The sequence below is a fragment of the Pantherophis guttatus genome, chromosome 1, assembly GCF_059756535.1.
Source record: "Pantherophis guttatus breed Tessera chromosome 1, ASM5975653v1, whole genome shotgun sequence".
NCBI classification, from domain to species: domain Eukaryota; kingdom Metazoa; phylum Chordata; class Lepidosauria; order Squamata; family Colubridae; genus Pantherophis; species Pantherophis guttatus.
This window is the reverse complement of record NC_142063.1, coordinates 17,827,795-17,853,195: the sequence shown is the minus strand read 5'-3', so window position 1 is coordinate 17,853,195 and position 25,401 is coordinate 17,827,795. Positions and strand designations below refer to the sequence as shown.

The 25,401-nt window shown below is 40.4% G+C and overlaps 1 protein-coding gene across 6 annotated transcripts in view; it reads left to right on the top strand.

Moving 5' to 3' along the window:
• DOT1L (DOT1 like histone lysine methyltransferase) overlaps positions 1 to 25,401 on the top strand; it is an 82,687-nt gene that overhangs the window by 41,301 nt on the left and 15,985 nt on the right. For 4 of the 6 annotated variants that reach the window (XM_034437749.3, XM_034437746.3, XM_087881491.1 and 1 more), the window contains 14 exons: positions 2,223 to 2,291; positions 3,288 to 3,394; positions 4,433 to 4,474; positions 5,116 to 5,199; positions 7,611 to 7,848; positions 9,322 to 9,435; positions 10,601 to 10,692; positions 11,638 to 11,739; positions 13,230 to 13,367; positions 14,500 to 14,625; positions 15,323 to 15,807; positions 18,142 to 18,265; positions 22,531 to 22,677; positions 25,039 to 25,168. In XM_034437749.3, the coding sequence (XP_034293640.1) occupies positions 2,223 to 2,291; positions 3,288 to 3,394; positions 4,433 to 4,474; positions 5,116 to 5,199; positions 7,611 to 7,848; positions 9,322 to 9,435; positions 10,601 to 10,692; positions 11,638 to 11,739; positions 13,230 to 13,367; positions 14,500 to 14,625; positions 15,323 to 15,807; positions 18,142 to 18,265; positions 22,531 to 22,677; positions 25,039 to 25,168 (1,998 nt within the window). The remainder of the gene's footprint in view (positions 1 to 2,222; positions 2,292 to 3,287; positions 3,395 to 4,432; positions 4,475 to 5,115; positions 5,200 to 7,610; positions 7,849 to 9,321; positions 9,436 to 10,600; positions 10,693 to 11,637; positions 11,740 to 13,229; positions 13,368 to 14,499; positions 14,626 to 15,322; positions 15,808 to 18,141; positions 18,266 to 22,530; positions 22,678 to 25,038; positions 25,169 to 25,401) is intronic. The other 2 variants (XM_087881498.1, XM_034437748.3) reach the window with 1 other exon arrangement.

Below are 25,401 nucleotides of genomic sequence, written 5' to 3'. Positions count from 1 at the left end.
TATTGGTGGGAGTGTTTTTGGTGGTACCTTAATTAGGTAATGTCTGCAAGAAGACAGCCAAGCTCAGAGAGCGCCTTGAATTACAAATATTCTTTTCTGTTGGCATATATATGTGTTATTTTCTCTACAGTGAGGGTTGTGGGTAGTGATCAAAGAAATCAGATTTTGATCAGGGCCTTGAGATTGTGACAAATAAATCGTTTATTTGCCATCTTTATAGAGCTCCCTTCACATTGAAAGCATTAAGAGTAATAGCTCTTGGCTAGGTTTGCATTTTGCACCTGAGCCTGGTAGCCTTATTGGCCACCTATAGCTTTAAGATGAAGACAAGGTGGTTAGGCAAACGAGTGGGAGGCATCTCAGTTTGGCATTGTTAGAGGAAGTTGTTGAATTAAATAAGCTTGATCTAATCTATTAGAGGAGCTTTTAAATCCTGCTCTTGGAATAAGCGCTCCAGTCTTAGCTAGAAACCTGACTTAGGTTTGCCTTACCTTAGAATTTTTTTTAATTACCAAGGGAGAGATTTGGCAGCTGTTCTTGAAATGTGATCCATTGCACAGTCCTAGAGCTATACAATTTATTCTCTGGTGCTTATTCTAAATAAAGCTTTTTTACTTCACCTGCCAGGGAGCTCTTGGGTGTGGCCTTTGGAGTTATCTTATAGCCAGCTCTTCCCTTTCATTAGGCCAATCATTTCTTAAGCCATCAAGCTCTCTGAAAGCTCCCACATTGTTAACCAAAAACTTTCTGAAAGGCAGATTCACAGTAAAGCTGCTGAGCTGGTTTCCTTACAGATGTAGTGCTATTAAGACATGCCCTTAATAGGGATTAGGAATGACTGAGTAATCATTTCTATTTAAGCATTTTACTCATCTGTTACAGCAAAACAATGAAAAGTCATGTAGCACCTTTTGGGCTAAATTCTTTTATGGTTTAAGGCTTTCACTGACTGTAGCCTGTGACTGCAGTCCACTCCTTTCACCAGATGTATTAAATGTTCTGCTGAGTCATAATATGCAGTTAGAGGGATTGTCAACTGTGAGGGAAAAATATATGCATGACTAATAAAAGTATATGTATATGGTAATGCATTTGGGCATCAAGCCATGCTTATTGTGGCCATTTGGGTACATGAACATTTCCAAGCCATTATCTGAGCTATAATTCATCCAGAGATTTAGCTTTGTCTCTTTTGTCCTGACATCCAGTGATCATATCACTGTGATAGCTGAGCTATTTTATGAATGTTTCCTATATTTTTCTTAATCTTGAGATGGTCAGGCTGTAGACCATATGCATCCCCTTATGATCCCCTATTATTCCCTTCCCCCCCCCCCATGCCTTTTTTTGCTCTGTGTTGTTGGAGATTTGGGGAGGAGAGTAAAGGAAAATGGGAAATTTCTCCCTGAAAAGTACCCAGTTCTCCACAACTTCCTCTGTTACCGCTCTGTTTCATGGAGGGGTTTACGTAGAAAAAAAAAAAAGATCCAACCTGAGGGTATAGATTTTGCCCCTTAATCCTCCAGTTTCAAATATTAAAACCTGCCAACTCTTTGCTGCCCCAAGGAGCCAAAGCAATTAAAATGCGGTCCTCCTAATATAACGGAAAATGTTAACTGAATCACATTCATTGTACTGGTTGCCTTTTTGAAGAACAGAAGATCCTAAGAGCGATTCTTTATATTTTTTTCTTTTTATGCAAGCAGTAAATCAGGGGTGTCCAACCTTGGCGACTTTAAGACTTGGGGATTGGGTAATTTTAGGAGTTGAAGTCCATAAATTTTAAAGTTGCCAGATTCACAGGATCATACCACATGATCCTGGGACACTGCAATCATCATAAATATGAGCTAGTTGCCACGCATGCAAATTTTGATCACATGACCATACACTACTGTGGTTGTGTGAAAACCGTTATTAGTCATTTTTTTCCAGTGCCATTGTAACTTCAAATGGTCACTAAACAAATGGTTGTAAGTCAGGGACTACCTGTGCATCAAACCTATCCTCTGCTATTATACTCAGTATTCATATTATATATCATTTGAAAACATCCCTGACCTCTAAAATCACCAGATATGTTAAGCTCATCGGATAGAGACATCCCAAATGAAAAGATACATGTATCTTTATGACATGGGAAGCAAATAAATTTACACATTTTTTCCTACTAACTTGTCACTGCTAAGGGAAATTAACCTGTAGCATAACTTTTTTTCCAGGTGGTCAGATAGTATCCTCAAAACCTTTTGCACCATTAAACTTTAGAATAAATAGTCGAAACTTGAGTGGTAAGTTTTGGTTTTTTCTTGTGTATTTTCTCATGTTTTAAGCTGCATATTGAGAAGCAAAACAATAGGCACAGTTAGGATGAACTTTTAAAATGCTATTTAGTGTTTTATTTATTTATTAGATTTTTATCCCGTCTTCAGTGCTTTATAAGTAACTTGAGGTGGCAAACATTCCTAATATTCCTCCCTCCTACTATTTTCCCTGGAATAACTTTGTGAGGTGACTTGGGCTGAGAGAGAGAGAGAGAGAGCGACTGGCCCAAAGTCACCCAGCTGGCTTTCATGCCTAAGGCAGGACTAGAACTCACAATCTTCTGGTGATTGGCCCAAAGTCACCTAGCTGGCTTTCATATCTAAGGCGGGATGAGAACTCAGAGTCTCTTAGTTCTTAGCCAGCATCTTAAGCACTCCACCTATGCCCTCTAGGTGTTTTGGACTCTAAGTATGTTTGAAAGACATGTTCCTCCCTCCTTCCCCAGTGAACCTATCCTAAACTTCCTGTGTTTACAAGGGAGATCTGAAGGAGGCTTATATAAACTTGGACCATAAGAAAAAGTTTCTGGGTAATTAGAAATAAAGCAACTTTCTTCACTAGGTGGAAGTTGGGTGAACACAAACAAACCCACTTCAGTCCTTCCTGTTGAATGCAGAGATCTGATGGGATTGGGACATGGGGGTAGGACTTGCGTGAGCACCCCTGCGTCCTCCCTCCTTCCTTTCAGTCCTAACATGGGGTAGGTGGTTGCCCCCTTAAGGTTTTGCTGCACCTAAATTTATAGACAATTGGTTGCAATTGTATATAACTGCCTTTTCACTCCAAGGATTCTACTCCCACATATTAGAGCTAAGAATATCTAGCTTGTGTTGGTGGTTTTGCTGCAATGACCCAACATAAGTGCCTTTACAAAATCTAATCCCATCTATATGTAATTATATAATCTACTTACATCAGAAAGCTTCCTAATTCTGTTCACCTTTTATTTATTCCTTTCAAAGATATTGGCACTATAATGAGAGTTGTAGAATTGTCACCACTGAAAGGATCTGTCTCATGGACCGGGAAACCAGTTTCTTACTACCTGCATACTATTGATCGAACCATAGTGAGTATTGGTACAAGCGGCACTAATGCCAATCAACTTCCTAGTCCAAGATGTTGATTATTATCTATAAAGCCCTATGGGGCATTGTACCGTGTTGCTTGAAGGACCAGCTACAGTATCTCCAATGGTCTCTGCCCATCTGGTATGTTTCAACAGTACAGGTGCCATGGCAAGTTTCGTTTTGTAAAATAATTACCATGGCATCCCAAGTGAATAAAAGATGTCATAATTTATATTCCTAGAAGGCCAAGAATCTTTTAAAAAGAACCCTTTGCCTAATTACACCTGATTGACTCAGTATGATTTTTTTTTTAAAAAAAACAAACTTTATTAAGCATAAAAAGATAAAATATCATGTCAAATACATACAGAGTACATTTATATACACAATAAGATAGAAAAAACAATACAAAACCAACCAAACAAATAATATATATAGATATATATAGATATAAAAAGTGACTTATTATTTCATTTATCTTGTTGACGGTGCCTGTTTGTTAATTTTATTTTCATACAAACTTTTACATTTACTCCCTTTTTGGTTAACAGAAATAACAGAAGAGGAAATAGAGTTTAAACCAGATTTTTTTTTATTAGGCATGATCAAAGAAAATATCAGGAGAGAAATAAAATACTTAATATTACATATAATTACGGCAGCAAGATTGGCACTAGCGCAACATTGGAAAACAGATCAAATGCCAACGGATCAATTAGTAATCCAGAAAATTTACAATTGTGCAGAAATGGATAAATTAACACTTGAGTTAAAAGACAAGGTAGACTCAAAATACTATATGGTATGGAATAGATGGTATGATTGGATAAGTAAAAAAAAAAAAAGACTCAGTATGAATTTTTAATGTTGTTTCCATGTAAGTATTCTTTGGAAAGCTGGAAAAAATATGCATGGGAGGCTTTTAATTTCTAAGTACATTGTCCACTATTTTCTATCTCTTTGTGAAATGCATTATAAACCTCTTAAATGTTTCTTCTGATGCCCATTTGTCATTTTCATTTTTTTTTTTATTTTAGCTTGAAAACTACTTCTCTAGTCTCAAAAATCCAAAACTCAGGGTAAGTGATTGCTCTTGTCAACAAACCTTGTTCCTCCAAAGAAGAAAATAAAATAGTGAAAGCATTAAATATTACTCCTTCTGATTTTGGAAGCTTTTGTTTTCCTGTAAGATAATGAAGTAGACATAGCTTTTCTGTGTCCATAGAATTGCATCAACTTGTATGCCTGTTACAGTTCTGGGATGGCACAGAAAAACCAGCAGAATATGGAACTAGCCATGCTTTGAATACCTGTACCTGGCAGATAACATTTTTACTATTATGAGCATTCAATTTAAAATTAGAAGGAAAGATGAACAAATCTTTAAAAGTAATAATACATAGAAAAATATTACTTACATAACTTGCATATAACTCATCATGGTGAATACAGATGTATTCATTTCCTTAAACAATACTAATATGTTTTGGATTCAGAAGTACTGGGCTGTCACTGTCACTTTCAATAGAGAGTGGATAAAAATTAGCGACTAATATATTGGATGGCAGATCACAAGACTGCAATTTAATTCAACTTTCTGTTCTAAAGATGCTTGAATAACAGTAAGAGGTTAATCTAGAGCCTTTGCCCTCCTCAGTTACCTTGGGGACTGTATGGTATTTCACCCATTCAACTATTTCCTTTATTTTATTTTCCGCAGGAAGAACAAGAGGCAGCTAGACGTCGACAGCAAAGAGAAAACAAGAGTAATACAACAACTCCAACAAAAGTCCAAGAAAACAAGGTCTGATTCTAATTAAGGCTTCCTTACATGTCACTATTTACTGATAATCAGAGGTGGTATTCAGCAGGTTCTGACCAGTTCTGGAGAAACGGTAGCGGAAATTTTGAGTAGTTCGGAGAACTGGTAAATACCACCTCTGACTGGCCCCGCCCCCACCTATTCTCTGCCTCCCAAGTCCCATCTGATCGGGAGGAAATGGGGATTTTGCAGTAACCTTCCCCTGGAGTGGGGAGGGAATGGAGATTTTACAGTATCCTTCCCCTGCCACGTCCACCAAGCCACGCCATGCCCACTAAGCCACACCCAGAGAACCGGTAGTAAAAAAATTTGAATCCCACCACTGCTGATAATCTATATAAATCACACTAACACATACACAAAATTTTACAGAAATAACTCCATTAGGGGTAAATGATACAGATACAAATGATTCTTCTCAAAACTTCAGTGGATAAATTTCAGTTAATAGCTAGTTGTGTCATCTGCTTTCTGTTAGAAGTAGGCTCCTATCCCAACTGGAATCATGAGAGCTGATTTTGATAAATCTACTTTAGTTTGTGTGCGATATTTTTGTGTTGCTAACAGTGAATGATGATACTCTTCAGGATTTCAGATCTAAGAATCCAGGGGAATGTCTCCTGGGATCTTTTTCCTAGCATAGCAGGCCTTCCTGTTAAATTGCAGTTCTTCCAGAGTTACAACAGTAGAATAATGACTTGGTTGATAAGATGCTCTGGAAAGAGACAGAAGAGATGTGATGACAGAATAGATGAGGTGAACAGTAAGTCAGTACAGGTTGTCCTTGACTTATGAACACAGTTGCGACTGTTGCTAAGCAAAGCACTTGTTAAGTGGGTTGTACCCAATTTTACAACCTTTTCTTGTCACTGTTGTAATGTGAATCTCTGGAGTTGTTAAGTGAATTACATGGTTGTTAAATGAATCCAGCTTCCCACATTAACTCTGCGTGTCGGAAAACAGCTGAGAAGGTTGCAAAAGGTGATCACATGATCCCAGCATGCTTCAATTGTTGTAAATACATGTGGCACCCGAATTTTGATCAAATGACTATAGGATGCTGTGAGGGTCGTAAGTGCGAGGATCGATTGTAAGTCACCATTGTAACTTTGAAAGGTTGTTGAATGAACAGTTGTAAGTCAAGGACCATCTGTATTTGTGGCAAGCACACCCTGACTGCCAGCCAATTTGAAGCTCGAGGGATTATTATATTACAATATTGAGGATGGAGGAGCTTAACATCATAATGCATGTCTTTAGAGCAGTATTCCCCAAACATACGTTCTTCAGAAGTGCAAGGCTTAGGATTGATTGGGGTATTATTGATTTGTAGTCAAATGGATCCAGAGGCTGTATTAAAGATCAAGCCATCCAGTTCCCTGTTTCATAGATAATTTACTCTAAGCCATATATTGAATTGTCTATGTGACCTCTGATTCCTTTAGAGATTACTTTGAAAACAAAAACCACACCCCTCTCAGGGATGAGGTTATAATAACCTTCCATGGCACAGTAGGCTTATACAGGGAGGTAATTATTAATATGCTATTTTCTTCTAGCATAGCTGGCCTTCTCTGGTTGACGGCAACTGTTCAGGTATCCTACAGAAAGAATTTTTTATAGTTCTGCTTGATGGTAGTATAGGCAGGGGTGAAATCCACTTACCTTTGCTACTGGTTCACAAATGTGAGTGGCGTGCACGCGCGAGCATAGAGAGCGCGTGCTACGCTTGCGCATGCCTCCCCCACACACGCACAGAGCCTTGTGCGCATGCGCAGAGGGTCAAAAACGGATGTGATGACATCTGGGCGGGTGGGCGGAGCCTCCCGCCGACGGCACTACCTGTTCGCCCAAGCCGGATAGAACCGGCTGCATTTCACCACTGAGTACAGGTAATTCTCGACTTAACGGCTACAATTGAGCCCAAAATTTCTGTTGCTAATTGAGACAATTGTTAAGTAAGTTTTGCTCCATTTTATGACCTTCCTTGACATAATTGTTAGAGGAATCACTGCACGGTTATTAAGTGGAAGTCTGGCTTCCCCACAGACTTTGTTTGTCAGAAGGTCACAAAAAGGTGGTCACATGACTCCAGGACACTGCAACTGTCATAAATATGACCCAGATGCCAAATGTCCGAATTTTGATCATGTGACCATTGGGGATGCTGCAACAGTCATAAGTGTGAAAAACAGTCATAAGTCCTTTTTTCAGTGTTATTCTTCGAAAAGTCACTAAATGAATGGTTATAAGTCAAGGACTACCGTTATGAAAGACTGAATTTGGGATGTTGTTTTTGACTATCCTCCATAAGGAGAAAGAAAGAACCATTTTTTTCTTCTCTCAAAGTTGCCTTTTCCCTCCTTATTTCTGTCTTTTTTTTCTTTTTAAAGGATGATGGTGCTGAAGAAGACAAGAACCTCGGGGCCAACACTGTCAAAAAGCCATCTCCCTCCAAAGCACGCAAGAAGAAGCTGAGCAAAAAGGGAAGGAAGATGGCTGGTAGGAAGCGTGGGCGCCCCAAGAAAATGAACGTGGTGAATGCCGACCGCAAGATCAAGAAGAACCAAACCGCGCTGGAGATTCTCCACGCTCAAACTGTATCACAAACAAATTCATCCTCTCCTCAGGGTGAGCCCTACAGCTGGGGAATGCCAATCCCCTCAGAAAAGGTCTTCTTTTGTGTCAGTTTAGGCCGGTGCTTCTCAACCTCAGCAACTTTTTAACTATGCGGACTTCAGCTCCCAGAATTCCCCAGCCAGCCATGGTTGAAGTCCATACAGTTAAAAGTTAGTGAGGTTGAGAAACATTGATTAAAGCCATCTGACCCAAAGCTACTGTGCAGCAGCATCCCCTTATAGTCCCAAAGGTGCTTTTTCAGGAGGCAACTGGACTTCCTTATTTTTTCTTTTGAAGACGTTCCGCTTCTCATCCAAGAAGCTTCTTCAGCTCTGACAGGATAGTGGGGAATGGAAGAGCTGAAGAAGCTTCTTGGATGAGAAGCGGAACGTCTTCAAAAGAAAAAACAAAGTGCAATTGACTCCTGAAAAAGGACCTTTGGGACAACTATGACCTGGATGACTGAGAATCTGTACAGACACCCCCTTATAGGAACACAATTTCATAATGTGAGACGATCTTAGGTTCTTTATCAATAATCTTATTTTGCAAGAGAAATGGGTATATGGTCCATTGGTGTGAAGACTTCCACATGGGAAACTAACATACTGAATGGAGTTTAGTTAAAACATGTACCGGTGCTAAGAACCAGTAGCATTTATTTTTCTTCAGATGTTCTTCCTGAATTTGAAGTAACTGTTAGTTTGAAATTTGGTTGCTGGTAGTGAAGCAGTCAGGCCCATGTGTTAAACTTGACCTCAGTGGTATATTTGAACTGACTGTGAAATTTATAAAGGCTTGTCCAATTGAGTATAGATGGGTGAGGACCGATCTACTGAGATTGCCACCCTTGATCGGTTTTGATCTTGCTGCGATTGGATGTAGCTTTCATTTATGATTTTGTTAGTTACAGTACAGGTAGTCCTCGACTTACAACCATTCGTTTAGTGACTGTTCAAAGTTACAAGGGCACTGAGAAAAGTGGCTTATGACCATTTTTCACATTCACGACCATTGAGGCATCCCACAACCTATAAAATTTGGGCAGTTGGCAATTGGCATGTATTTATGACAGTTGCCCTACCCTGAGGTCATGTGATCACCATTTGTGACCTTCCCAACCGGCTTCCAACAAGCAAAGCCAAAAGGTGAAGCTGGATTCACTTAACAAACTGCAGTGATTCGCTTAACAACTTCAGTGATTCACTTAACAACTGTGGACAAAAAAGCCATAAAATGGGGCACAAGTCACTTAACAACTGTCTTAGCAACGGAAATTTTGGACTCAATTGTGGTCGTAAGTTGGGGACCACCTGTAACGTATTTTTAAAACTATGAACTACTTTTAAACTACACTGGGGGAAATTGTGTCGCAGGCCAATAATTTTATCAAAGGGGAATGATGAACGTCTAATCCCAGGCTGGCCAAATGGACTCCTTCCAATAGAAAGAAGCTTAATGGACCCATGTTCTCTTTCCATCCAGATGCCTACAGGTCACCTCATAGTCCATTTTACCAGCTACCTCCTAAAGTGCAGCGGCATTCGTCCAACCAGCTCTTGATTACTCCTACTCCACCTGCACTACAGAAGCTGCTAGGTAAGGGCATATCTCCCATTTTGTTGAGCAGTTCATATTTCTTGACACAGCATCTGCTGAAGGTATAGAAGGGTCTGTGCTCTGATCTCGCTCACAGTTTTGATTATTTTTTTTTTAAAAAAATCTTTATGACCCCTGCCAGACTTTCTGAGGATTCACCTAAGCTTCAGATCCCCCTTCCCATGTGGGTGAATTCATGCACTTGCATATCTCCATCACAACCTATAAAAAAATAACCTGCGTATTTTCTTCTTAACTATTGGGATGAAAGAGTGGTTGAAGATAATCTGAAATAGAGATGTGAAGTCTGCCTGCAGGAGAATGATGGAAAATTATTTGGCAGATTCAATAGTAGACATCTGAAGTTCTGAAGGAAAACAGCTTCAGTTGTGGAATAAAAGGACAAGGTTCCTCTTAAATCCCGTCTCGGAATGTATTTCCTGAACTGAATGTACATTTCTTTCATACAAAATTTGAATTCTGTTTTTTTTTAAATAATACTTTTTCTTTCTCTCCACTCTGGTTTTCTTTGTTTTAATTTACTGAAGCCATTTTTAAAATTTTGTTATTAGGAGTTATCAATCCTTGCTGCATTATTGTAGATTGGATTTTAACACTGGATTCGAATCAGATTCTTAGTATCTCCACTGCAAAGCAGGGTGTTTTAAGATTCATGATAACCATATCCCAAAATACTGAAAGTACATACATATCTCTGTTTCCTATCTCCTATTCCAGATAAACTCAGAATATGAAAAGTATCTTTCAGCCTACCTCTTGGGAGTTGCCAGACAAAGCAGTAGAAAAACAAGTTCTCTCACTAGAGTCTCTGTGGATAAATAAGGTTTATTTTTAATACAAGGAGGAAGAGAAAGGGCCAGAAGTCAACAGATGGCTTATTTAGATCTACTAATCGATTACAGAATGACTAGCAGGAGATTGTTGAGAATTTCTGATTCTCACATGATTAATAAGAGTAGCATGAAAATATTCTTTTAAAGTAAAGAGCTGGAATGTATGAAGTTTTAAGTAATCCAGGAATAGATTTTAGTATTTGTGCATTCCTAATTTAAATGCAACAAGCTGAAGTTGTACAAAAGATTGATGTACGAATACTGCTCTCAGGCTGTTCATGTTGGTTTGTTTCTGTCTCCTTCACTTACAGACTCTTTTAAGATCCAGTATATGCAGTTCATGGCTTATATGAAAACAAATCAATATAAGGCAACTCTTCAGCAGTTATTGGAACAGGAAAAGGTAGGTGTCAGACCTGGCCCAACTTGGTCCCTTAGGAAAGAAACACTCTTGACTCCATTTGTAGTGAAAAGATTACTTTTACTAAAGCCAAGTGGTTACAGTAAGCAAAGCCAGGACTAAGAGTTTGAGTGGGAAAATTCCTCTAGTTAACTTTCCCTTTCTTGTCCCACCCTCCTGTTACCACACCCACTGTCCAGTCACATTCAGAGAAGATTTATGATGACTATGATCATGATTTATTACTTGTTGCTTGTATGTACACTGAGACCTTATGCACCGAAGGCAAATTCCTTTGTGTCCAATCACACTTGGCCAATAAGGAATACTGTTCTGTTCTGTTCTGTTCTGTTCTGTTCTGTTCTGTTCTGTTCTGTTCTGTTCTATTCTATTCTATTCTATTCTATTCTATTCTATTCTATTCTATTCTATTAAGATGTCTTGGTAACTGTCCCCTCTGTGGTTGGTTAGATGGATAGGTGCTGCATTCCATTCCCAGGGCTCCGGCCTTGAGATGTCTCGGGACTGTACAAATATTGCTTTTGATTTCCCAGGTCCTCTTCTCAGATTCTCCCTGTTCCCATCCCCCCCCACCTCCCTCTATCTCCCTCCCCCTATAATGTATGGCAGACTGACATCCAGCAAAGCACAGATTTGAGTGAAGGATGGCAGTTCTGACATTAGACTGTTTTTTAAAGGACTGCCAATTAATTGCCAATAGAATCAGGTCACTCCAGAATCAATCTTCCAATTGAGTCTAGAAGGTTGATCTCTTAAGGTCCTTTTCAATTCTGCTTCTAAGATTCTGATCTTATTACATTTGTCTCCCTCCAATCCTTCTCAGCCTATAGTATCTATATGCCTGTAACACTGTTATGTCACATTTCAAGGAATGACATATTTACTTTTCTGAAGTATTGGCGTTTCCTTCCCTTTTTTGTTCCCTAGGAAAAGAATACTCAGTTAATGGGAAAGGCTCGGCAGTTGTTTACTCACTGCCAAGCTCAGAAAGAAGAAATCAAACGACTGTTCCAGCAGAAGCTAGATGAGGTACAGTGAGGAGTGGGCTACTGTACAGATTGTAGGGGAAAAAGGGAAAGGTCTTTGATGCTGCAGATTGTAAGGTAGCTTGAATTGCACCCCAGCCAAGAAGAAAGGCAGAGTTGGTAGATTCCTAGCTGGGAATTGGTCCAAATCTGAAAATGAAGGATGTAATGAATTTGACATTTTTTAGAATAGGCCAAAGGGACATGGGCTTTTTTTTTTCATTAATAACATAATGAAGTGTCTAATATACATTTATAATGGTGGACTAAAATTTAAATCATGAAAATTAGTTGGTACCTGAGGTGGATGTGAAGTACGTTTAAGACTTCACTGAGTATAGCTTTGAGGAATCACTCAGTTTCTGATAGATTTCTTTTAATTTGTATGGTGCTTTTCCAGTGATTTAGTCCAATGTATTTCTAATAGGGGAAGTGAGATCAATGCATAACATCAAACTTTGTTCTGAGTAAAATAAAAAACAAATCAAGAACAGTTCTTAATACGGTAGTACACAAACATACATACCAAAACACTATATTAATTGCCCTATATATTTTATTGCAGTGTAAACATAATTTTTGTTTCTTTTTGTTTTATTGGTGCCTGTGAGTCAGTCTTGACTCCTGGCAAATGCCTGGACATGTCCTTCGGTTTCCCTTGGCAAATGTTTGAAAGTGGTTTGTTGTTGCCTTCTTCTAGGACTGAAGTAGCCTGAAGTCATCCAAATGGCTTTGTGCCTAGAACTCAAGTCCCCTGATTTCTAGAATGGTGCTTTTAGCCACTGCACCAAGCTGAATAGTACATAATAATTGCAACTCACTTGATTCTAATCTAAGGAATCACCTAACAAATGCTGATCAAAAGTTATGGTTTTGAATACCTTTCAAGTATATAATTCAAAATAACTTACAATGTATACAGTTTCAAATATCAGTACCAGTCTTTTAAAATCAGCAAATACTAGGAACATATCATTAAAAGAATAGAGTATATTAGTAACCATTTACAGCAGGGGTGTCAAACTGGATTTTTTTGAGGACCTGATCAACATTGTAGTTCTCCTCCTCCTGGGGGTATGGGGGAGGGAGACGGGACGGACAGCCTCCTGCAGTACTCTGCCCGCCAGAGGCACCGTGGGCCGATTCTTTGCTATTTCCAGGCCAGCCCCATGGGCCAGATTTAAGCAAACCGTGGGGCTGGGCCTTGAGTTTGACACCCCTGATTTACAGTAATGGCTTAACTAAAAGAGGTAAGTTCTTTGGAGAATAAAGCAATGATAGAATGCTTGTAGTTCTTCCGATCCTTAATATTAGTTCAATTGTACTGTATGTCAAATCATGTGATAATCTGTTCCTATTACAAGTTTTAAAAATAATTTGAGAAAAAGCTGACAAAGCTGACAGGGTTTCTAATATTCAACAAAACCATTGCCTTTTTGTTGCTTGGAAAAATAGTGATCCTAACTGTTCTATCCTCTTCCTTTTCCTTTGTAGCTGGGTGTTAAGGCACTGACGTACAATGACCTTATCCAGGCCCAGAAAGAAATTTCTGCTCACAACCAGCAGCTGAAAGAGCAGACCAAACAGCTGGAGAAAGATAATGGTGAACTCAGGAATCAGAGTTTACAGCTGGTTCGTATTCCTAGATGCATCAGGCCACCGTTTTACCTTGTTTTGAAATCAATCACAAATTCCACTTTTGCCTTTAATGTTCATTTAAGATTGTCATCTTCCATGGGCCTCTATTCCAAAAACTGTAAGATTGTGAAATGACCGGGGGATTAGTGGTTAAAAACTAGGCTTTGCATTTAGGAGGTCCCAGGAACATGGAGACTTGCATCCAGTTGAAGACAGACTATGGTGGGTTAGATGTAACAGGCTAATGTGAAACTTTGTACGTAGGTGTGAGCAAAAATCTGTAGCTGGACTATTTTTAGCTAGATGAGCTGTAGTCAGTGCTTTAAAAGTGTGAAGTTCTTAGAATTTTTCCGTTATTGGTGTCTTATCCAGCAGACTCCACCTAAGATGGCCAGACAGAAGAAGGTAGACTAGAACTGTCCCAAAGGTGCTTTTTTTTTTCCAGGAGGCAACTGGACTTTCGGGTTTTTCTTTGAAGACGTTTCGCTTCTCATCCAAAAAGCTTCTTCAGCTCTGACTGGATGGTGGGGAATGGAAGGATTCAGATTCCAGTCAGAGCTGAAGAAGCTTCTTGAATGAGAAGCAAAACGACTTCAAAGAAAAACAAAGTCTAGTTGCCTCTTGAAAAAAGCACCTTTGGGACAACCGTGACCTGGATGACTGAGAATCTCCCTAGACATTTAAAATCAGTGGAGAAGCCATATTCAATTAACAACCATGTTATTAATTTAACAACTGCAATGATTCACCAAACAACTGTCTCACTTTGCAACAGAAATGTTGGGCTCAATTGTGGTCATAAGTCAAGGACTAGCTTCACAATGCACATTACAATGTATCGTGAGTCAAGAACTTCCTGTACATCCTGGTTGAACTGACAGTTTGCCTAGATCCATGAAAAAGGGAACATATTCGTCCCTAATTCTGGTGGTGCCTGCTATGAATCTGAGAATCTCCATAGACATCTAGACTGGAACTGATAATCAAATGTGGGATACGTAATATTTTATATCAAGAGCAGAAATATAACTTAGATTTTTTTATGGCATGAAGGGTTAGTTTTGACAGTATGATATAACATTTTCCAAATAATATATCTTCCTGTTCTTTTTCTGCCTCCTTCCAGCTGAAAGCTAGATGTGAAGAACTAAAGTTGGACTGGTCAACACTTTCACTGGAAAACCTTCTCAAAGAAAAGCAAGCATTAAAAAATCAGATTTCTGAGAAGCAAAAGCACTGCTTGGAATTGCAGGTAGCGTATGGCCAGGATGTAATTAATACCTTTTGTTAGAATTGACTTCTAATGTTGCCTTTTAAAAAACAACAACTTGGCAATGGATTCAGCTGTGTTCCTTGATGGTCTGGTAGGTGACCAGGTGCTTCACATGACTAATTCCTTATCTTCAGAGGGGGTTACAATGAATGGAGCAGTTCAGGCAAAATAGGGCAGGCTATTGAGCAAGGAGCTTGCTTCCACAGCATGGTTTACTTTCCTAAATGGAAGAAAGTGAGTAAGGGTTTGTTGGGTTCTTAGAAGAGTCAAAGGAGCTTCAGCATTGAAAATTGTGAAGGAACTGTTATTCCTAAAATATAATAATCCCAAAGGTGCTTTTTAAAGGTCAACTAGACTTTCTTGGGTTTTTTCTTAAAAACATTTCTTTTCTCATCCAAGAGGTTTCTTCAGTTCTGACTGAATGGTGGGGGAATAGAAGGATTTATATTCTTTGCAGTCATCTACTCTGAAGGCCTGTCCTTCTATTCCTCACCATTCAGAACTGAAGAAGCTTCTTGGATGAGAAGCGAAAAGCTTTCAAGGGGAAAAAAAAACCAAGAAAGTCCTATTGCCTTTTGGAAAAGCCCCTTTGGGACAACCTTGACCTGGATGATTGAGAATGTCCACAGACATAATAACCTTTAATGATGTTCTTCTCTGTCCTATCATTTTAAAGATCAGCATTGTGGAGCTTGAGAAAAGCCAAAGGCAGCAGGAACTCCTGCAGCTGAAATCCTACATGCCCTCTGACGAATCGCTGCCAGCCCAGCCACGCCACAAAACCCACCTGAACCGGGAGGCAGAGCCTGACCACAACACGCTTCACCTGGAGCTAGAGTGCCCCAAGTTTCCTGTGCCCCAGATCAATGGCATGAGTCCCGAACTGTCCATAAACGGCCATGCCACATCTTACGAAATTCACAATGCACTCAGCCGACCAGCTTCTAAGCAGACAACTCCTCAATATCCACCTGTCCACGTGGACCAAGACGTAATTCCTTGCACCCCGATCCATAGCTGCAGACAGAAGCTGGACAAAGGCTCAAACTTATCCCTGCCAGATTATACCAGGTTTTCTCCAGCTAAGATCGCCCTCCGGAGGCATTTGAACCAAGACCACATAGGCAGTGGGAAAACAGCACCCAGTGAGAACCATCAGAGGTGAGGAGCAGAGTGGTTCAGTCATGTGTTTTTTCAACCCTTTGGTGGTAACCTTGAGGGAATTCTCACTGGAGGTAGTCCTCGACTTATGACCACAATTGAGCCCAAAATTTCTGTTGCTAAGCAGAAACAGTTATTAGGTGAATTTTGCCCCATTTTACGATCTTTCTTGTCACAGTAGTTAAGTGAATCACTGCAGTTGTTATGTTAGTAACATGGTTGCTAAGTGAATCTGGCTTCCCCACTATCTTTGCTTGTCAGAAGGTTGCAAAAAGGGATCACATGACCCCAGGACACTGCAATCGTCATAAATGTGAGTCAGTTGCCAAGCGTCTAAATTTTGATCATGTGACCATGGGGATGCTGCAATGGTTGTAAGTGTGAAAAATAGTCATAACTCACTTTTTTCAGTGATGTTGTACCTTCCTGTCTTTCATGTATAAAGGTAGGTGCAAATTACTGTATATAAACAACTGGTAAACTTTGCTTTCCCGTGCAGTGATCATGTTAGTGGTACTGAAACATCTGCAGAAAAACAGCCAAAGCAGGGTTTTATTTATTTATAAAAATAAATAAATAAGCCCAGAGAAGCAAGATTCTGCCTTTATTACTTTATAAGAAACTCAGGGCAATGAACATACTACTTTCCCCTCCTATTTTCCCCCACATCAACAACCCCATGAGGTGAGTTGGGCTGAGAGAGAGTGACAGGTCCATGGTCACCCAGCTTTCCTGTCTTAAAATGAAACTAGAACTCCCAGTCTCATGGTTTCTAACCCGCACTTTAACCATTACACTTAGGGGACTGGAGGATAAAACATATAATGAATGGTTGCAAGAACTGGGCATGGCTAGTCTAGTGAAGAGAAGGACCAGGGGAGACATGATAGCAGTCTTCCAATACTTGAGGGGCTGCCACAGAGAGGAGGGAGTCAAGCTATTCTCCGAAGCACCTGAAGGCCAGACAAGGAATAATGGATGGAAACTGACCAAGGAGAGATTCAACCTAGAAATGAGGAGGAACTTTCTGACAGTGAGAACAATCAACCAATGGAATAGAAGTTGCCTTTGGAAGTTGTGGGAGCTTCATCACTTGAGACTTTCAAGAAAAGATTGGACAGCCATTTGTCAGAAATGGTGTAAGGTCTCCTGCTTGAATGGAAGGGTTGGACTAGATGACCTATAAGGTCCCTTCTAACTCTGTTAATCTGTTGCATCTGTTACTACAGCCATGAACCATATATAGCAGTGATGGCTAACCTTTTCCGGACCTAGTGCCCAAAGCGTGCACGTGTGCGAATGTGCGCGTGCCCCAACCCCCCAACATGCAATATGTGTGCAGCCCCACATGTGCGCACTGCCCCCCCCACATGCACACATGGCTTCCTGCGTGTGCACCACTGCATGCCCCACCCCAGAGCATGCACGCATGGTCCACTCATGCGCTCCGTGCATGCACGTGCCCCCCGCATACGCAGCAGACACCTGAAGACCAGCTGGCCAGCGGGAGGTGCGCACACATGCACAGCGGAGCTGAACTGGGGCAATGGCTCACGTGCCATCAGAGAGGGCACTGTGTGCCACCTCTGGCACGCATGCCATAGGTTTGCCATCACGGATATATATTCTCTAGGATTGGAAGTTACCTTCGTGGTAACTATGGCACTCTGGATAGCCATGGAGAATGGATAGTCTGTTTGTGGCTGCTACCTTTAGTTGAATCCTGAATGGGGAAACTCTGAAAGTACGTGGGAAATTGACATGCTGCAAATCAGAGCACTATCAGCCGCCCTGAGTCTTCGGAGAAAGGCGGCATATAAATTGAATTAATTAAATTAAATTAAATTATCCTCCAGGCTCATTTTTATCAAGAACGCCTCTGTGTTTAGAGGAAAGCTGCATCGTTCAGTCAATAGAAGAAGCAGAAAGCATTCTGTGGATGGAAGAGATGGAAGAAGGTGGCAGATAGTGGTCTTTGAAACTACATTTCCCCCCTCCACCCATCTCTTCCTTAGCAACCATTTTGTGCATAGATAACAGTTTGTCTAGGATGGAGCCTGCAATGTCTTTTCAGTTTTCAAAGGGCATAATAATTCTATCTGATGCATCAAATACTATCTAATGCACCACTTCTTCCCTTAGAAATCCATTAAGCTGTTAAGATGTATAAGACTGGCCTTTTTGAAGAGAACCAAGCTATCAGAAACCTTTCTTTCTGACATATGGAAGAGGGGCTTCCTCTGCATTTCTTTTTCGCTATAGGATGCACCGCAAAAAATCTTTCTTTTTAACCAAGCAAAAATGTTCAAAAGCTTTGTTTTTTTAATGTTTCAGGGCTGAACATTTAAAAGAAAATGGCCTTCCATTTCAAAGCCCTTCAGTATCAAACAGCATGAAGATGAGCCCTCTGGAAGCCAGACCCTCCTCCCCAGCAGCCTTCCCAGCTGGGAATGAGAAGGTAAGAGATTTTTGGACGATGCCGCTGAACCTTTCGGGGGCAGTTCTTGTACCAAGCAGCAGCGACTGAGTGGGAACTCTTGGTGTAAATGGAGAGCATGCTAAGGGTTAAGAAAATTAACATCACTGAGGTGCACTTAGGGGGGTGCAGAAAAAAATTGCTGAGTAGAAAAACGAAATACAGGTAGTCTTTGATTTATGACCAATTGCTTAGGACCATTTGAAGTTAGAATGGACTCCCAATAAGGTACTTACGACCCCGTTCCATAGTCCTGACAGCCTCTTTGCCACAGTCACAGGAATGCATGTCAGACATTCAGCAGCTGGCCTGCATTTATGGCCTTTGCAGTATCCCACAGACATGTAACTGCATTTTTCACAAAAACACTCCATAGAGAATAATGGTTTGCTTTACGACTACTGCATTTGCTTAATGACTTTCATAAGGATCGGTCACATAGGTCATTCCACTTTACCACCGTCGTGATTTACGACCATAATGGGAAGGTTCCATTATAGTCGTAAATTGAGGATTACCTGTAGCATTTTGAACCAACACAAATACAGTTACTTCTGTATTTATCCATAACACTCAATTCGAAAAAAATCAGATTATGAACAGTGCATTGATGCAAGTACCGTAACAATTTGCTATTGTAGTAAATAAACAAGTATTGGAGGGAGTAGCAATCAAAAAGGAGAAATCTTGAATCACGTCTTAACCTGGGATTATGATACATTGATCTCAACTAAAATTTTGTAATTATGATTTAATTATATTAATAATCTCAGGTTTAGATAACAATGTGGGACCAAATAGACTGTGTCTAACAAGCACGCTATTAGTTTATGATACTTTGTTAAACCAGGATTACTTATAGAATTGTGTGCAAGTCTGATCAGTATTTTTTCTAGCCAAAATGAGATAGAGAAAAAAATGTTGTACTGCTGGACTAAAAAAAAGCTCAGGTTAAAGTCCCAATATTTAAAATCCCTAATGTGAAATACGTTTGTCTGCTGCTTAATCATGTTTTACGACCCTACACAATGCCTATTCTTGAGGTGTGGAAGAGGAAGAGAATATATCTTGTTTTGCATCTCCTTCAAGTTTAAATGGGCTTCGTAACCGAGCACCAAATTGTAATCAGGCTTGATTAAAAAATGAGGCATAATTTGTTTGCAAATTAAAGTAAACATGATGGCATAACTATTTAAATCAGATGCACTGTTGAAGAAACAGGTGCAGATAAATTCATGAACTCCAAAGCACAGCTGTGTGATGGGCAGCATGAGACCAGGTCTAGTTCCCATTTCTTCCCTTCCATGGTTTCCTTTTATTTAGGAACCAATTCCTCCATTAGTTGATGAATTATAACTCTCAGCATCCTTCACTTGCAAGCTGTAACATGTGACAGTTGTTTGGGCTATAAGTTCACCATTCTAGAATAATTTGTTTGTTTGTTTGTTGAATTTATATGCCACCTATCTTGCTATCAAGTGGCTGTGCGATTACAACATGAAATGAATACCATTTTCTTGACCATAATTCACATCAATGGCAATCTGAATTCCCTTAAAACTAAGTTTGCCCTTCCATTGTAGGGTCTGGTTATGCAGGCAATCATGTTGTTGTCAGTTGCGAAGTCATGTCCGACCCATCGCGACCCCATGGACAACGTTCCTCCAGGCCTTCCTGTCCTCTACCATCCTATGGAGTCCATGTAAACTCACACCTACTGCTTCAGTGACTCCATCCAGCCACCTCATTCTCTGTCGTCCCCTTCTTCTTTTGCCTTCAATCTTTCCCAGCATAAGGCTCTTCTCTAGTGAGTCCTTCCTTCTCATTAGTATGCTGTCTAGATTTGCCATAGTTTTCCTCCCCAGGATCAAGTGTCTTTTAATTTCTTGGCTGCAGTCCCCATCTACGGTGATCTTGGAGCCCAGGAAAATAAAATCTGTCACTACCTCCATTTCTTCCCCATCTATTTGCCAGGAATTGAGAAGGCCGGATGCTATGATCTTAGTTTTCTTAATGTTGAGTTTCAAGCCAACTTTTGCACTCTCCTTCTTTACCTGCATCAAGAGGCTCTTTATTTCCTCTTCGCTTTCTGCCATTAGAGTGATATCATCTGCATATCTGAGGTTGTTGATATTTCTCCCCGCAATCTTAATTCCAACTTTTGATTCATCTAGCCCCGCCTTTCTCATGATGTGCTCTGCATATAAGTTAAATAGGCAGGACGACAGTATACAGCTTTGCTGGACTCCTTTCCCAATTTTGAACCAATCAGTGGTTCCGTGTCCAGTTCTCACTGTTGCTTCTTGACCCACATATAGGTTTTTCAAGAGGTAAATAAGATGGTCTGGCAATCATAGATAGACCTAAAAGAATTGCTCTTTTCTAACTCTAATGACTTCTTTGTTTTAGACTATAATTTTGTCCTCTCATGCTTTCTTATTGCTTGGCAAATCTTCTGTTTGCATTTTTAAAATGCATGCTATACCCTATTAGAGTTTTGCAAATTATTTTTTGTAATAGTGCATTCTCAAGAATCATTTTTTGTATGTTACACTATACTCATTTTTTTTTAAATTGCAAAGTGCACCACAAAATTCCTAAAAGTCCAAATATAAAAGTTAGCACCTTTTTTTCAGGCTTGCACAAAAATCAAACACAAAAAAATAGTTGGACTACTTTAATAAGCAGAAAAGGGGTGCTGTGCTTGTATCTGCAGAAGGAGCAAATCATTTTCAAAGAGACAGATAGTCCTCAACTTGCAACAGTTAGTTTAGTGACTTTTTGCAACCTTCTGACAAGCAAAGTCCATGGAGAAGTCACATTCACCTAACAACCAGGTTACTAACTTATCAACTGCAGTGATTCACTTAACAACTGAGGCAATAAAGTTCGTAAAAAGGGGCAAAACTCACTTAACAAATGTCTCACTTAACAATAGAAAGTTAGGGCTTAGTTGTGGTCGTAAATCGAGGGCTACCTGTATTTATACCCTGTATGTGCACATAGACAAACCTTATGTCTAAAGTAACCAAGGAAAGTAGAGAGTATTCCTCAGACTTACGTTCTCACTCTTTCTGTCCTGATCAAAGCTAGAATAGTATTCTGCGCTGTATATGTGTTATTATTATATACTTTACTCATTAAACATGAAACTCAGTCAACTGAACATTCAAAAATGTATCACAAATACCATTGACTGGTGCTAATGGTTGATACGGGTTGCTGCCAGCGTCCTACCTTGTTTCCCTGAAAATAAGACCCTGTCTTATATGTTTTTGAACCCTGAAATAAGTGCTTGGCCTTATTGCCATGCGCTCAAAAGCCCGATTGGGCTTATTATCAGGGGATGTCTTATTTTGGGGGAAACAGGGTAGGTATCAACCAAGTACGTTCTTAAGATGTACGATGAATTGTTGTTGCTTTTGTTAATGTTAATATTAATATATTAATATTAAATCGGCAATCAGTAATAGCTTGCTCAGACTTCTACAGCCTGGATCCCTCTAGAGCAGTGGTTCTCAACCTGTGGGTCGGGACCCCTTTGGGGGTCGAATGACCTTTTCACAGGGGTCGCCTAAGACCATCGGAAAACACGTATTATCAATGATTTTAGGAATAATTTTATGGTTGGGGGTCACCACAACATGAGGAACTGTATTAAAGGGTCGCAGCATTAGGAAGGTTGAGAACCACTGCTCTAGAGACATTAGAACTGCAATTTTGTTATTCCCAGTTGGTATCATAAGCCAATGGGTTGTGATCCCAACTGAAGGGCATACATTTGGAGAAGAGGCCAACCATCTATTGTGCAATATGACTTGGCTGTAAATTTGCTATATATACTTTGCCATAGTGACACAAGGTTATGGAAATATTTCCTCATGCACCATAGCAATCCCAAACACAGCTGCTAAGTATAAATACTTGGCGCGGTAAGTGTTTTAGTTGGGCGAGCGACACCATTGCGGTTATATTTCCCTATTAGATCATTAAGTAAAACATGAACTGTTTGTGTGGTATGTGTGTGTGTCTATGTTGGCTGGCTGATGCAATTGACTTTGTCTACATCTGTAAGAACGTTGTTGGTTTTTTTGTTTTTTTTTTGTTCGTTTGACGGGTGGGGAAATGCTTGCAATTCTTCAGGACGCCTCCTTGCACCAAGTATTTGGGCCGACAGCCATGGCCCAGAAGCACTGGCTGATGATGCAAGCTGCATTTTTGGCATTGTCTGCTTTGTGTGTTTGCAGGCTTTGCGCGAGAGGACGTCTGCGAATAATGGGGAGACCATCACCAGCCTTCCCATCAGTATCCCCCTCAGCACAGTGCAGCCCAATAAACTCCCTGTTAGTATTCCTTTGGCCAGCGTAGTCCTTCCTAGCCGTGTTGAGAAGGTGGTGAGTAGGGGTACTTTGTTTTCCCCCATAATCCTTGCCGTAAAGCCAATTGTACCATATTACAATGAATTTATAGCATTAAGTGCGATGCAAGGTAATGGAGCATGCTTCCCTCGGGTACTTTATTTATCTATTTTTATCCCGCTTTTATTATTTGTACAAATAAACCAAGGCGGCAAATATACCTAATATTGCTTTCCCCTCCTATTTTCCCCACAACTGTCTTATGTGATGGGTTGGGCTAAGAGAGAGCAACTGGCCCAAAGTCATGCAGCCTCTCTCATCCCTAAGGTGGAACTAGAACTCACAGTCTCCCAGTTTCTAGATCGGTGCCTTAACCATTAGACCATAAGAGCCAAGGTTAGAGTGCAGCACTGCAGGTTACTTCAGCATAGTGCATAAAGCACTATGAAGCGGTATATACCATATTTTTCGGAATATAAAACGCACTGGAGTATAAGACGCACCTACCTTTTTTGGTGAGGAAAAGAAGAAAAAGAAATCTCTCTCTGCCTCTGAGCAATTTTGCCTCGTTGGAGCAAACAGCCTGCTTTACTTTCATTTTCGTTTTCAGCATAGCTTGATTAGCACAAGGGGGAAAAAAATCTGCTCCAGCAATTTACCTCTTTGCAGCAAGCAGCAGAGCCCTGTGGAAAACAGCTGAGAACAAATCAGCTGAGAGTCGGGAGGCTGATCCAATCAACTTGTGCTAATTAGGATGTGCTGAAGCTGAAAGGAGCTGTTTTTTCTTGCTGTTTGCTTGCAAGGAGGTAACTGCTGGGAGGCAGAGGCCAAAGGGTGGGGGCCAGTGGGTAGATGGGGCTACATTCGGTGTATAAGACGCACCTAAATTTTCACCCCCTTTTGGGGGGGGGAATGTGCATCTTATACTACAAAAAATACGGTAAGTCTAAGTGCTATTGCTATTGCTATATAGTTCTGTTTCTTGCTGCCTCTTAACTGAATTTACTAAACCACTTCGAAAATATTCTTAAATTTGATACATGATAACTGATTCCTAAGAAATTACACGTTTTTTCTTATTTTAAATCGCTCTTATATTTTTCATTTATCCAATATATCTATTTGCTTTCTATACATGTGCTATAAGAGAAGGTTGTTAAATCTGTGTTCAGTGCTTAAGCTACTTTGAGCAGCTTTGTTCTAGTTTTGTTGTTGAAGTTGTCAAGCTGTTAAAAAATAACTATTTGAATAAAGTAACTATTTGAATAAAGGCTAGTTTAAATACTTGGTGTGTCAATCACAATATAACCCTGTGGGTGATATGGATTGTGTAGAATATTGTCTCTCCTAGATAAAACAGCTGTAGCTGAATGACTGAGCACAAATTTTGCATATCCCAGGTTCAGTCCTGACTTCAGTGGCTAGGATGAGGATAGCCAATCCTTTAAAGGCTCTGGATTGCACTTAAATTTTTTGCAGAGACTGAGGGCAGAAGCGCATGGAGCAATGCTTTATAGCGAGCGCACTGCATCACGCATATGGCCAGAGCCTGATTTTTGCATGGTTTTTTTCACAGTTTGGATGCACTCTTTTGCTTCTTAAATTATGTCATTGCTATTAAGGCCTGACACTCTAGCTTAGGGGTGTCAAACTCAAGGCCGGATCCAGCCCTCGGGGTACTTAGATCTGGCCTGTGGAGCTGCTCTGGAAACAGTGAAGGACTGGCCTGTGGTGATTCTGTCAGCGAAAACGGGCTCCCGGGCCTTCCCGAGCTCCGTTTTCACTGGCAGAGGGTTGCAAAAGGCCAGGGCAGCCAAAAATGGAGCTCGGGAGCCCGTTTTCGCTGGCAGAACACTCGGGCCACCACAGGCACCCCTGACAGGAATGATGTCGATCTGGCAATGCGCAACCCGGCCCACCCAAGGTCAAACACAATCCTGATGCGGCCCTCAATGAAATCGAGTTTGACACCCCCGCTCTAGCATTTATTTGTGCGCAGCCTCAGCCTGACGGGAAGCCATGCCATTAGTTTGTGGCCATCATAGTTAGAGGGGTCTCTGAGGGCTTTGAGAAAAAAGATGTGACCACATATAATCTGTGGGCTAGAATGTTAGGTCACGGGTGATGGGGCAGAGAATGACTGCTAAGCAGAGTAGACAATGGGATGGATAAATAGTTTGACGTGGTTTAAAACTGCTGCTGTTCTCTGCAGAGAGAAATAGTTCCTCCTGGAAGAACAGAGTTCTGAATGTAACTGTTTTACTTTCTTTCCAACTACTACCTACCAGCAGTCTAAGCTTACACGAGCGTAGTAATTTTAAAAAGTACTTGTTTTAACCAAAGTTAATTTTATTATGCTTCCTTTTCCAACCGTCTTCTTTTTCTCTCTTCTTTCAGAGAAGCACACCTAGCCCTGTCCATCAGAACCGAGATTCCTTTTCAACACTTGAAAAACAATTTGGTGCTAGTTCTCATAACAGCATTAGCACTGCTGCTGGTAACAAGCCACTGACCTTGGCTACCTCAGGTGAGCTCCTTCCTTTCCCACTGCTGTTTTCCAGCTTTTACAGTAGGTGTGTTTGAGAGGGTTGGAGGGATCAGTGGATCCACTTTGGAGAGAATGCCTCATATTCATTGTAAATAGCGTGACGAAAGCTATTTCTCCAGGATTTAGCCTCTAATGGCACTCTTAATGCCAGGAATATCTGTAAAGAACCTCTGTTGAAGATCTTAATTTACAGATTAACATATATGCATTTA